The 14,776-nt window shown below is 41.9% G+C and overlaps 1 protein-coding gene across 1 annotated transcript in view; it reads right to left on the bottom strand.

Moving 5' to 3' along the window:
* Positions 1-9,442, bottom strand: part of LOC133008668 (chemokine-like protein TAFA-2) — a 51,031-nt gene extending 41,589 nt beyond the window's left edge. The window contains exon 1 of the mRNA XM_061075928.1: positions 9,394-9,442. Coding sequence (XP_060931911.1) covers positions 9,394-9,395 — 2 coding nt within the window. The 5' untranslated portion in view covers positions 9,396-9,442. The remainder of the gene's footprint in view (positions 1-9,393) is intronic.
* Between the last annotated feature and the right edge of the window lie 5,334 nt (positions 9,443-14,776).

Genomic DNA, 14,776 nt, shown 5'->3' on the forward strand with positions numbered 1-14,776 from the left:
ATTTGCTCAGTGGACAGAAGCCAGAGACTGGAGGGGGAAGGAATAACAGTATCCAAGTGAGGAATCAAACTTTTATTATAGACTTGATTTCTAAATTGGAAGTGGAGCCGAGTCGCCTGCATACTAACTATTGATTTTAAGAGCAGAGCTAGTTGAGCTAAGTTTCATATATGAATCTCCTGTGGGAACAGCGGCTGATCGAAAACATTTCCAAGATGATTTCTTAATTTCTCTTTAATATTCACCCTCAGTTTTCCCAAATTGTTCTGGTCAGCCACTATGAGTTTTCCTTTGCTTTGGATATCAGAATGTTTTTATTAACAGGACAGTACACAAACACACACACACACACACACACACACACACACACACACACCCATCCCTGTAGTCTCACCACAGACACAGACAGTTCTACGTGGAGCAGATGCTCCTCCATATCTATCAGACTTGCAATATTTAAATAAAGCCCGGTGAAGAAAAACAACACCTCAGGAAGCGACTGCGTGTTGTTGCTGAGTCTGCCGAGTGCTTTCATGACGTGGATGCTGAGCAAACATTTACATTTTGTAAAAGATTTTGGTGATTTCTTCTGTCCCCATATTGAGATTTTTCCTAATCCCAAACCCAAATTTAGAGAAATATTGGGACACTGCTCCTCTCAGGATTCCTATCGAAGGTACTCCTGTACTGTTTTGGTATTCCTCTTTCATGAAGCTGGGGGATTCACACAGAGGAAAGATAATGAGAAATCAAAGCAACATAAGCAGAGGTGCTCTGGCTTTTAATCTGTGGTAGAGACAAAGTTTGGTGGAAACCCATTCTAAAGTTCAAAGAGCCAGCCAGTAGGGCCCAACTCCGTAGCAGAGGTGAAAAAGAAAACTAGAATTAAAATACAACTCAAAGGTTGGAAATTCGTGATTTGGGATATATGGCTATATACAATCATTTTAACATTGATAATTATGTCGGTTTCCCACATACAGAAATGTGATAGCTGTCAACTGCCTGAGGAAGATGGACTGTGTTTCCTCCCCTCAGCCTCTGTAATTAGCTGTCAGTACCTTGAGCTTGACTATGTAATTGGTTCATTTGCTGCTTTAGACTCATTAAAGTTGAGTATTTGAGATCTTGATTTGCGCTGTGTCCCTCAGAGTGACAGAAAAGGAAACATTCTGCTCACTGCGGCGTTGGAGCCATCAGGAGAAAACTAGCGCTATTCCAATGAGCACAGGCAGCTAAGACAGCTGAGGAGCTTACTGGGTCCAGCGCTCACATCCAGTTCAGACTGGTCACATTGTGTGTCACGCTTTTCATCTACTTTCGACAAATATCACTTGATATATGTATTAATGCATATCATTTAATACTGGACCTTTATTTCCACTCTGGTTGTCTAGAGAAGACATTTTCTGCACAGGATTAATAAACCAAGACTTTTCCCACATGTCCGTCTTCACTACAGGCTTTCACGTTACACATAGTCATGAGACCCATTGGTGATGTAGATATATGGATGTGTCCAAATGCAGATCTGCAATGAAACCTGTGGATCATCAGTTTAAATTTGTTTAGCCACTGCATCTGGTCATCTTCATTTAAGTCATAAAGTTATTTTTTTGTTGCCGGATTGAATCATTTCCTCACTTCAAAAAACAAACTTACAAAAATTAAGTAATATTTATCAGACTGCCTTAATACGTGGCCTTTTCAAAGTAATCTACCCAGCAACTGTCACAAACAAGCGATCATCTCATGTGGCACCTGGAAGACCTGGCTTGCAAATCAACTTCTCAAAAGATCCCGGAACCTTGAGATTGCATTCCTTTGGAGATGTGTTTCTAGGAACCTGACAAATGGAACTCCAATATTCAACTAAATACTTGATGCCATAGTTGCTAAATGCTCGACTACATTCATCACCTAGTTGCTAACTTTGTCCGTCTTTTACTTTTGTCTGTTTGGTTAGGTTGTGTACAGTTGGTTCATCAGAGCATTAAGCTGCTATGATAAATCAAAAACAATGAGCTTAAAGAGGCTGAAATGCTGCATCAACCAGAGTTAGGTGATTTAGGTTTTTCTACACGGCTGCCAACTTTCACATTACAAGTATTTTCCATGGTTACCATAATAATCTGTCCCCGCCCACTGTGGTTTAGCCCGACTAATGAGACGATTGTTACAGAGAAATGTTTGCAGTCTCATGAACTGACATGTTTTTTAATGCTGGCTCTTTGTGTCTCCGGCTCTCTCGCTCTGTGCCTTCCTCTCTGCTTCTATCTCCAGCCTCATATCTCCAGCTGTCGCCCGGTAGAATGTAAATGAGCCTCTCAGCACCGAGCCTGCGTTGGTGTCTGGCCTCTGCTTCGTCTCGGCTCTCATTAGAATCCTAGTGTGGCCGACACTTATCCAGCCGCCGTGTTGACTAGCTCTTCATGTGGGGCACGTGGGTCAAAACAATACACAGCGAAACCTCCACAGTCCAAATCTCTTTGGAATGGAAGGTCACTGTAGCCAGTGAAATGATGTGGACATAGAAAAACTCTCAAATGCCCAAATATGTAACACAAACTTCAGTCACAATATGTATTTATTTCTAAATGACCCACACAAACTAATTTGAAATAAAAAAAAATCATAGCACTGACATTTGTGTCCTAGGGGTAGTGTGAATTGTCATGGTCTGTGAAAACCATCTCTGTCCATCAGCATTTTAAATCTCCTGTTAAGACTCATTTTTATCGAAGGTCCTACTTTTAACTGTTGGGATTAGATTTTAACAATTTTAATATTGTTTTGTGTCGTTAGATTCTGTGAATCTTGCATCTTTCACTATTTGTAAAGTACTTTGTAACTTTGGTTTTGGAAAGGTGCTGTGGAAATAAAGTTATTACTATGCACAAATTGCTCAAATAACAGCTCCTCTTCCATGCATGTAAGAATTTGTATCATTGTAAAATGCTGAATTTGTCTGCTCTACAGCTGTTAGCAAAGACGACAGAGTCAGGAACACTTCTAACTGATTATCCATGTTACGTTCTACACTGGTAGCCGAGGCTGATGCTGGTTTTGTTCTGTCAGAATGTGATCATGTGACAGGAGCCTGACGAATCAGCGAAGGCTAAGTTGTGACTGAAAAACCCAATCACCAAGCAGTTGAGTGTCTACGTCATCTTTTCCAAACATCTCAGTTTCTCCCCACCCAGACTAATATGCTCCGGAAACATGCCAGCAGCGCTTCAAACGTCAGGTGTATCCCTAGAATAGTTGATACATTTTCAAATTAAGTCTTAGTCGTGTGAATGTATGGGAGGGTGTCAGTGCACTTGTCAGTAGTCATGTAAGTCCTGGCATCTGGGCTTAATTAAGATTCTGAAGACTCACAATCCCCTTTCTTATCTACACCAATACACGAAACAACCAAAATTACCGTGATCATTTTGACCAATAAACCCTGTGATTTTACACATTTGTTACTCCTAGTCCTCCCATTGAAAATGTCAGCGCACATCATACTATCGTGTTAAAGAGATCGTTCGAATTTGCTTTGATTTCCTTGAGCAGCAGCAGTCTCCTGAGCCCGACAGTAAGCTGGAGAAACGGCTCTGTGAGTTTGAAATTAATAGGATGGCCATAGCTATTTCCTGACCCGTCCTCCTCTTGGGACCCCGCAGCTCTGTTTTTCTGCGGTCCTCTCATCCTGTTACTAATGCCTGACTCAGTGTAACCCTTATCTCCATGCCCACTACATGGCCTGATAGGGCTCTGTGTGTAAGCAATTAAAACGGCTTATTTGCCAGATAAGTGGGGGAGAGCAGTCAGATTGAAAGCCACAGGCCGCCAGTATCAGGTCTTTAGGTTACAGCCCCGGGTTAAATAGCCCGGGAGCGCGGTGTGAGCTCAGTGCAGCTCAGTGTGTGGAGGAAACTCGACCAGAGGGAAACACAGCACGACAAGCCGCTGAACCAACATGCAGAAAATGAATATTGAAATAATGACGGGTGGATGTATATAAAGAGAAAAGATCTATGTATGTGGATTTGATAAGCAGTGCCGAGATATATAAATTCCATTTGTACATGTTTCAATGATTGAGTGAAACAAATTCTCTGGGATGCAGTTCATTCCCCGACATCACAGAGCCACCATACTCTGTTCCAGGACCGAAATAAATAGGAAAACCTCACTTTATTATCGCAACAAGATTAATCACCACAGAGACTCTGGTGGCCATTTTGGAAGTCTTTTAGCTCTAAGTGTTATGCAGTGAGTCTGAATTCTAAATGACAGACTGATGTGTTATACAGTGAACTCCAAAATTCCCACGAATGAGCAAAAAAGTAGGACGTACATGAATATTCCTGTAGACATCCACAACACAATCCTTTGTCATTAAGAGGGGTGTACTGTATATTACAGTGAAGCATCAATACACTTGATGGTGCTCCTTAATTGTCTGAAACCTTAATTTTCAGCTTAAAGGACATGCAGGTGATACTTGCAATTTTAAGTAAAGTTTAATTTATGCCGCTCTTACGTCATTCTCACTGCCGCCATTCTTCCATTCATCCTTTACGTTGACATGGTTGTTAAGCAATACATCCACTAGAGGGCAGCGCAGGATCGAAGAGTTTCTGGTAACAGCAAATATGTTGCCGGTGGATGAGGTGGTGTTGGGGGGTAGATGTCCTGAGTTCTGACCCCCAGACAAAGAGCAATAAAACTGAGGCCTGTTGGCCAACCTGAAACCAGTTTTACCGGTTTCTACTGTGAATCCACACATTCTTCAGCCGACCTGGAGCCTCTCCTTGGTGGGGGAAGAATCTCGGGTGTCCTTCAGAGGACCCCCACTGTGTTTCTAGCCGCTCCCTGAGATTTGAACCCTGACATTTCATTGGCTGAGAGACAACTGAAGCCCATGACCACTTCCTGAGGAGGCAGGAACTCCTCAGGTGGTATAAGATGTTTCAACCAGACCTCCCCAGGCCTGACCAGATGACCCAGTAGCTAAAGGAGGCGATTACCACTTTTGTTTTAGCTTTTCCCCTGCACTGATGACCTCTCCAGACCTCTACAGGTCTATCCAGATGATTTAGTTGCTATAGGGAGCGAATCACAAACGTTTGTTTTAATCCATTTTATTTTCTTTATTTTACCTTCAGTCAGATTTTATTTTGATAGGAACCTTTTGTTAATTTAACTTGAAAGACCGAAATAGGAAGTTCACTCGCGGGCCGAGCACACAGACTTTTCTTTTTTTCAAACGATCTACAAACGGCTTCAAAACAGCCGTTCCCTGCAGAAGCGCGACGTTCATTCCACTGAGGAGCAAGAATAATCAATTTCTGTTCAGCAGGAACGGATTTGGGTTTGTGTTACAGTGCTTAGGGTCGCGAGAAGCGCCTCTGGCTGCACTGTTCACGTCCGTTTAAGTTTGCAGAGATTCTACCGGTCAAACTTCAGCACAGAACGTCGCTTGGGTGCTGAGTGGTTAAATCACTGTTAGCTTATCTCCGGCGTGTTTTTAAGAGCTTCTCTGTTATTTCCTTGCATGTTCTCTCTCTCTCTCTCTTCTCCCAAACCTACCTATACACACGTCCGATCTGTATTCACACATTTCACGTCACATAGTCAAATTTATACTTGGAGAGCCTGAAAGCAGCTCGCCGCCATTTTGGCGCCACAAGAAAGCAGAGATAAAGAAATCTCTTTGTCTGACTATTCCTTTGTGTAATTCATGTGGCGACCACCATTTTGGGCTTCGGCCTCATGTTGTCATTAACATATGCTCCATTTTGAATAACGTGAATCTACCACCATCTTGAATTTGACCAGATTGCGTCACCAAGTGACTGCGTCATTACATCATTGCCACTCCCCTCTCTCTCTCTCTTTCACACACACACACACACACACACACACACACACACACACACATAGACACAGACAGACACACACACGCACACAGACAGACATACATAGACCATAAGTTTTACATGTATGTTCTGAATTGTGATAAGTGCTGCTGCTGTTGTTATCTTTGAAATATTGGAGTTTGTTAAAATGATGAATCATTAAATAACATTAACTTTATTTCCCCTTTTTAATAAATCCTTTTGTAATTAAAGTATCAGTATTCTGTGATTATTTGTGCATATGTGTGTGAATACAGCTGGATTATGATAGCCTGTGCTTGAACTTAAAACCCTTCATTGTTTATTATATAATCATTAATATTAACTATTGAGATTATTAATTTAACTTTTATCAGATGATACTGATATTTATAGATTGACTTGTTGGTCCCTGGAACCAGGGTGGTGCCCCGATTCGATAAGTAATAATTACAGATTTTATAATTCTTAATTGATAATTTTATCGTTTTCATTAATTATTAAACTATTCTTAATGAATGACCTTATCATTTCTAATTAATTATTTTACTATTCTTAAGTGATAGCCTTATAATTTTTAAGTATTTTTAATAAATATTTTTTATTATTTTAATAATCATATTTCATGATTATTAATAATTAGCCAACGTCAAGTCTACTCCTATTCCACAACAGTGGTGTTAATGTCGCTCCTAAGAAAGAGGCAAACACAGCTGTTTGTCCCTTTGCCCGGGCAGAGTAACACCATATTGAGGCCAATAGTATATATATACTGTATGTACTATTGGCTACACTGCCCCCTGCAGTTTCAGGTGGTAGTGCTCTGTTTCGTCTGTTTTGCGTGTATAATAAACCTTTAAAGGATTTGCACAAATACTGTTTAACTGTTAATTTGAAACACAAAGTTCTCCAGATAATGTTTTAACACCCTGGTAAGAAATCATTTTTATTAACTGTAAATAACTGCAGCAAATTAACGTATCACAGATACATCTGTTCATCGTAATGAAAGCACAATTTAAAAGTGTCTGTGTTGATTTGTAGGCTGGTTAAGGTGAGGTAAGATTCTTGTTTAATATGATTCATTTTGAAGAGGTTAAAAGTTACTTGCAGCACAAGATATTTACCACCTCTGAGTGTTTACTTTTTCTTATAAAGTCTCTATTTGCAGCGTCAAATAACTCACCTCTCTTTGATTCTATCATCTAGTGGACCAGCAGAGTGTCTTGTTGTGTTTGCTGGGAAATTTGCTCAAAAACCACAGCACAATAACATGTTCTGATTGGAAGAAATAAATAAGTAAAAACTTCTTCCGAAGACACGGCTGGGTAAGAGAGAAGAAGGAGAAGAAGAGTTCGACCTTAGCTGTGACCTGAACAAACTGTAATGAGTTCTGAACTTCTGCCTCGGCTCAGTATTGTTGTGGTTTTCAGAGTGCTGAGAGCTGGTAAACAGGATATTGAGTCCCAGATGGGTTTGGCTCACATCATGAAAGTACCATAGGCCCACAGCTCTGCAAACACCATCAGCCATCCAAATGAAATGGAGGGAAGGGAATGGGTGGCAGAGACGAGAGGGGCGAGGAGGGAGAACGCAGGGAATAGAAAGATGTTCCTGCAGTCCAACATATGTGTCGGTGCGTTGGTTTGGAGGCCGTCGCAGGCAGGAGTCATCCTGCGTGACGGGCACATGTTTATAAGCCAGCGGGCCACACACAGAGCCACGCTAAGAAGCTGCTAAAGAGATAAAATGGCCACGTGGGGGAGAAATCTGGACACAGACCAGCGGATCTCCGTTCTCTCTCAGTCTCCTCTTCAGTGTCTCTCTCTCTCCGCTCCTGTCTCTCCCCCTCTTTTTCTGCCTCTGCATGAAATAGGATCATAGTTAACTGGAGGAGGACTGTTGGATGAGGAGGAGGAGGACAGCTTGATACTGTGAGGAGCGGCGCAGAGGAGGATTCTGGGATGGCAATAAACGGCAAGAAATATAGACAGAGAGAGCACTAGTCCATTGAGGAAGGCATCATTTCTGGAGCCGGGACAGCTCCATTATCTGCGTTAACTCACTTTCCTGCTGATCACCCCTGCAGTGACAGAGTTTATGTCGTGTTGGAGCAGTTTCAAATTATCTCATTTCGGCTTTTCCGCAATTGTGCATATCTTAGGGAAGCTGCATGAGTTGTGGATGTTTTCATAGAGGAGACAGCTGCTCTTAACGTCCAGGTGTTAACAGGGATGCCTTTACAATCCCAGTTTGATTTTGATAGTACTTCGTCGTTTCTATAGTTACTATAACCTTCACTGCTGGGATCTCAGAATGTGGAGCTAGAGTTTTAATAGGTCAAGCAAGACACGCAGCATCCTTAGGAATTATGATCATATTGGACACTTCTGCACCTCATGATTTACGCCCGATGTCATTGTTCAGCGGTCAAGTAGGAAGCAGTGTGTTATTTATGCAGCAAGGCGAACGTAGGGGAGCGGCTGGTTGATGGCACCACACCGTGAAATTAATCCGCAATTAATGTTCAACCATAAACTTATTTTCAAATTATTTTATGGCATTTTGCCCTTTATTTTTTATTCAGCTGCAAAGAGGTAGACAGGAAACACTGTACTCACCGAACTGTACCAGACCAATTATAGAAAGTTCAGATTTTACCTGTAGACACAGTTTATTTGGTATAATATTTTCTGGTAGTTAAGGTAAAAACAGGCAGTTTGAAGTTCGAATTTGAAGTTTGTTCTGTTGTTCGGGCTGTCAAACAAACTTCAGTAGAGCGTATACCTCCACCAACACCCAGCAATCGCTTTAATTTCAGTCAACATGCACCAAATTTCACAAACTCTCAGATATCAGTCCTTAAATATGTATGATTTTCTTTAAAATAAAAAGCCATGAATAATTCCCTGAGAAAATGTTGAAAAAGGCCTTAGCTCACAGTGTTAAAGGAAGTTAAAAGAAGCTTCTGAATTCAACCCCTGATCTGGATCTGCACCAAATTTTAATGGGTTCTTCCCTGGGCCATATCACATCGCAACCCAGGGGAAATCCTGCAGAATCTGCAGCTGTACACTTTGTGGTGCTTTGCTGAAGCTATATAGTTCTCTGTAAGAACAGGAGATGAATCAAACTCTAAGCTCCAGGTCACAGGAGGAGTTTACAGTGTTTACAGCCGTCAGTTTGGCTGGAAAATATTTGTTTGACCTTTGGCCGAAGAAAATCCCACAGCCGATATGAAGGAAGGTGAAAGCACCAGTCAAAATAAAGTCCTGCCAAAGTATCGGGAGAAGGAAAATCCAATCAGAAGAAGAAGAGACAGAAGGGGACGAGGTCAGAGTGAAAAATGTAATAGAACCTTTTGCTATTATTTTATCATCTGTGCAGAGCTGATGTTTATTCAGCGGCTGCTGAATTTGTTTTACTTCAAATGAAAGTGAGAGCGAGTGCACATCAAATAGAATGTGAGAGAGAGTGAAAGGGGGGGAAGCTTCCTACTTACATCAAACATCGGCACAGCGGGAGCCAATCAGCCGCCGATACTTTACACACGTTCCAACAGTTTGAGGAGAAGAGAGCACAAAGTCTCCTATCAAGGAAGCACAGCTGAGCACATGACCTCCACTCAGGTCTTTCATTTGAACCGGAGAGGAATAAATCCACCGGCAGTTCATGCAAAAAAATGTATTTAATTATTAGAACAATGTGGAAGAACCTGGCAGTGCCAATGTTCTGATTCCAGCAGATAAAAATGTATTTCCTTTTCTGTTAAGTTAAAAGATAAAGAAACACTAGTGCAGTGTCTGTCCTGCCTGTTAAGTTTGGCCTGTTAGTTTGGCCTGTGGTGATGCTGATAAAACACCTGCTGCTGGACTGGTTGGTTCCCTTGTTCTCTGTACCCAGAACCTCACACTGGAGATTCAGTTGATGTGAACGTTCTGTAAAGTGGTGATCGACCATGTCAGTTATCTTCATGAGTCCCAACTGCCACTGCTACAGAGCACTGGTTTATAAGTTAGCTGGACCACTTAAAAACTACTCGACCGATTTCCTTTTAAATTTTGTGGAGGGGTGGTGCATGACTAAGGAACGAGATCGATTTTGAGCGAATCCAGATAAACGGGCAGATCAGGGAATATTATTTTCACTTTCTTTAAAATGGCGATATATGAGGTCAGCCAAGATATACATTTAGATTTGGATGGAAACCCTAAGAAACTGTCTGACCTCAGTGGTAACTAAATAAATCAGGATTTTTGAAATACTTTTAATTTGAGATGTAAATAAGAAGATAAATACCACTGTCATATTTATACATATGATGCCTGGCTGAACAATGTGGCCAACAAATACATTTAATTAAGTTTTTTAGTCTGACCTTCAGACTTTTCTATTCTGAACCAAAATAACAGGTGCGAAAGGTGCCTCCGACCATGGTCCAGACAAACAGACCAAAAGTTAGTCTGACCAAAGGAGGTAGACTCGGTCCAGTTCAAACTGAAACATAGTTTGGCTCGTTTCCAGTTTGAAAACATTTTTCTGGATAGTTGGGACTTTCAGACAACTTGCAGGAAGTCGCAGCCGCATCAAACAATAGAAGAAGAAAACAAATTCTCCTTCTCCTTGACTAACTGAAGCTGGTGATACTGTCGGTGACACCATAATGAAAATACAGTGGCAGTGAAATCCAGGCACTCGACTACAAACCAGTTAATGGCAAGTCCAGGTAGACGCAGCCCAAGTCACATGATGGCGGCAGAACGATTGCGTTTGTTTAGTCTGCTTCTCAAATTAGAACTAGCCTGATCCAATGTAAACAATGTAACAAAGACTTGAACTTTTGATGAACAGAAATATAACACAAGTTGTGGTTTTACAGGATGGTACATGCTGTATTAGTTTCTTTAACGTCACTGTAGGTCTGTCTTATATTCAAGGTCCTTATTAAATGTCCTTTAACCTTAACACGACTGGAACTCTTGTCCCTGTCAGGATTTGAATCTGTTGAAAATGTGTTACAGAATCTAAATGTTTTATGTTAATTACTTTTGTTCATGCATTTTATTTATGAAATCTTCCATCCTGGAGCTGTCTCGTAGAGCGTCTCTGATGTTTGACTGTAAACACTTTTCTAACGCAGCTATTTGTTAATGTAGGTCCCAAATGTGCTACGTCTTTGGAAAAAACTGTGAAATAAAATCAAAGAAGTTTCATGAAAAAGATCTGGGCACCAACAAAGATGGAGTACTTCAAAGACCCCCCGCTGCCGGTGTGTTGCACGTGGCAGCTGTTCGGAGGCAGGACCAAGTCAGCCTGGTTGGCGAGGAGCAGCGAACCATGAAGTCTCTGTGTCATCTCTCTGGATCAATGGCGAGGCGGCACGATGGCAAGGTCATGTGACCCGCCCAACAGCACACAAAAAAAAGGTGACATTGGCAGATCCGGCCGGCGCTGACCAGACAGTCGGCACCAGGTTGTCCAGCTGGAGGGGGAGCGGCCTGACCTGAGCGAGGCTGCCCGGAGCATTAAACCTGATGGCTCATGGTGGAGGAGCTGCCGCTAATGCTTCCAGCTAATTGGGGACTGCCAGCGCTGCCAGTTCTCTCTGAGGGAAGCAGCTATTGGCTGCGAGAAAGTTGCTGGAAGTTGCCAGATGACGTCAGCGTGTGATTTGCTGCATCTCTGCTCTGTGCAGAGACACTAGAGGAGAAACGTATTTAGATCCTTCTCTGAAGTCAGAGAAGCAGGGCTGCAATAAAAAAAATACTCCATTAGGAGCTAAAGAGAGATTTATGTGTAGGAAAATACCTTGTAAAGTACCTCAAACTACTTCATTTGCAGAATATAACCCATGTGACTGAAGTATTAACACCCAGTTAGGTAGGTTATAGTCCAGTGGTCACCAACATGAGGGTCTTGGCCCCCCAGAGGGTCACAACATAAATCTGAGGTGTTGATAGAATTGATGAGGTAAAGCTTTTACACATTGTCGGATATGTCTGTTTTATTTTAACTTTTGACTATTTTTAAACAATTGATGGTATCTCCTTAAGGCCATGAAATAATATCACGTTTCAGAGGTCACGTAGATATAACACTCGAGTAAAGGTTTAGAAAAGACAATATTCACATCATCATTTCTGAGGAGTCAACATTCATTATTCTTGTTCCAAATGTGGTCCGACAAACTAGAGCTGCTTTTCAGACGTGCAGTGATATTTGCCTGACACGAATCGGAGAGGGTGATCAGGGGGGCTCATGTCAGAATACAGCAGGAACATCTCTGGAAATGTCACCGTTGGCAAGTGGACGTACCGATGACGTTTCGAACACGTAACAAACGCACAACTGGAAGAACACAGATGGATGGAAAGGAGGAACCACACGTAAAAGATGCAGACAAATGAGTGAAAGACGATAGGATTCAAGAGCTTTTGTTGAAAAGGCCAAAGTTGTGCCGAACATTTTCCAGAGTTCACATCTGTAAGCGTCTCAGGCTTATAGCTGCAAGTCTCTTCCAAATAACAGACTGGCTACGTTGGACAAATGGCTTCATCTTGGTTTAATGCTGAGCGCCTTTTTCTGACTGAATTTAAAAAGGATCTCTGTGCTCATGTGATTTTAAAGTAAAGACGAGAAATAGTGAAGCTAAAGATATGGAGCTATGTGCTGCTCCTCTAGAGTCTAAGGGACTGTTCGGTGGTTTTACTCCTGAAGGTCAGTTGAATTGTCATGAGGAGTGAATCTCACAGTCTTTTCAAATGTGTTCTATTGCACGAGTTTGAAAGAAGAAACAAATAACCCTGACGGTGTCGGGCTGGTTGACAAGTGGAAGCCACTGAAATTCACAATTTCTTCTCAACCGTTGAAGTTTGTCTTTAACTAAGAAAATGTGCCTTTCCTTGAAATGAAGCTCAAACTGTATATTTACCTTTTAAAAACATAGAAAATTAGTTTGGACACCACTGCTGCACTGACACAGCTCGATCCACTCTGTCATCCTTGTCTCTGTGTCCCATTCCTTCCTGTTCCCTTTTAAAAAGCCCTGCATGTATGTATGTATGTTGCTGGCAGGTGCAGGAGGGTCCGGATCAGCGCCGTCTCTGCCCCTCGCCCCCCTGCTGTGTCGCCGGATTACATCACCAGAGAAGTCGCATGATGCTCGACCGTTTGCTTCAGGTGAGCTCACGTTAGTCTGAGAGCAGGAGATGGAATCATCAGAATGACTCGAGTACACTAACCCCACTACACACAGGGATGTGTGAGATGTTGGGTTGGGGAGGAAGACTGAGATGTTTGAGTGGAGATGTGGGTCCAGAGTGATTTCATTCCAATGTGGAAACCATTAACATACACTCACCCCATAGAACACACTGATCTGTGTTCAATGACAACTAGGGGAAAATATGATGATTTCAATGACTGATGTTCACCCGCATCATTTTCAGCTCAGATACTGCACTAAAATAGAAAGAAGTGATGCAATAAAATTAAATATATAATAGAAAATTAAATTAAATAATGTAAAATAAAATAAATTATTGAAATAAAATAGAATGAGTTCATAAAATAAATTAAGAAATGATTATCCTGGAGGCAAATATGCATTATTTCTATGAGTCCAAGATAGAAAAGAGGAAAGTTAATTTATGTATTACCACGTGGAAGAAATACATTTTAATAATGTTAACACATGAATTAAAATGTATCATCTGGTCCCTGGAGGACAGTGTGACACTTTAAATGAATGCACTGGGTTTGGTGGTGACTGCCTCATTGGTGATTTGATATTGATGCTGGTCTCAAAGCGACCCGAGTCTCAGGGGTTCGGGGGTCGTTTGAATGTGTCTTACCTGTAATTGTCCCACTCCCTTCCCGCACCTTAACGCCCTTGTTCAGACCATCGGGGGGGCCGCTGCTACAATCCAGGGCTGAGTCTGTGATGTGGAGACATTTGCGTTTCAGGAGAAAAACGGCGCACTTGTCTGTTCCTGGATGAAAATGAAGCAGCAGAATCTCTCAGGATGAATCTTGTCCCAACATCCCATCCGCCGCAGATTCCCAGTGCGTCCGAACCAGTGATTTTACTCCAGTATATGTCCACAAGTCCGGAACACTCGGGTGGATAAAGAGTGTGTTGGCTCCTCGGCTCCTCAGCTCCTCTCTGCGCAGCGGCTCTCCTCAGTCTGACAGCTCTGCTCTGCGCCCAACAACTTTTTATGGAGACTCCGGAGCGCACGCTGCGCCGCCGCCGCTTCCCTCTCCGACACCGTTACAGCTGTAATCCGATTACTGTCATGGATCTGTTTCATACTTGCATGTAACCTGTCTGATCTGAATGTCACAGTGCGTAAAAAGAATGTTTCTATAGTATCCAAATATACTACAACGTAATCATGGATCTCTATCCTGCCCATGCTGTCCCTCATTATATTGCGAGGTTCATTTGTACATGTAATAATTCAATAAACATAAACTTGAATTGCGATTTTTGAGCAAAGACAAAAATACTATATTGAGAAGAGAATGTATCTGATTTTAGCTGCTGTTGAGCTTCAGGTAAGGTAAATGCTGGATATTCAGTTATTCGACTTCAGCGCTGATCTTTTCATGTCAATAACACAGAATGGTAGAAATCCACTGCTATGGGACACTTGGTTCAACCTTCTACCAGATCTGACAACCACATGAAGCGTAGCATCTTTTTCCCCCTAAATGACCAAGTCATTTAAAAGGTGTGGAGCCTGAACTGTTGAACTGAGGCGTATATCCACAGAGGCTCTCCTCTCATAAACGTTGTGTACTAGTGCCCCCATGTGATTAGTTTGTGTATTTCACATCAAGCCATTGAAGTTTTTTATGGAGAGACATTAGAGAAACAATTT

This window comes from Limanda limanda, chromosome 1 (assembly GCF_963576545.1).
Source record: "Limanda limanda chromosome 1, fLimLim1.1, whole genome shotgun sequence".
Taxonomy (NCBI): Eukaryota; Metazoa; Chordata; class Actinopteri; order Pleuronectiformes; family Pleuronectidae; genus Limanda; species Limanda limanda.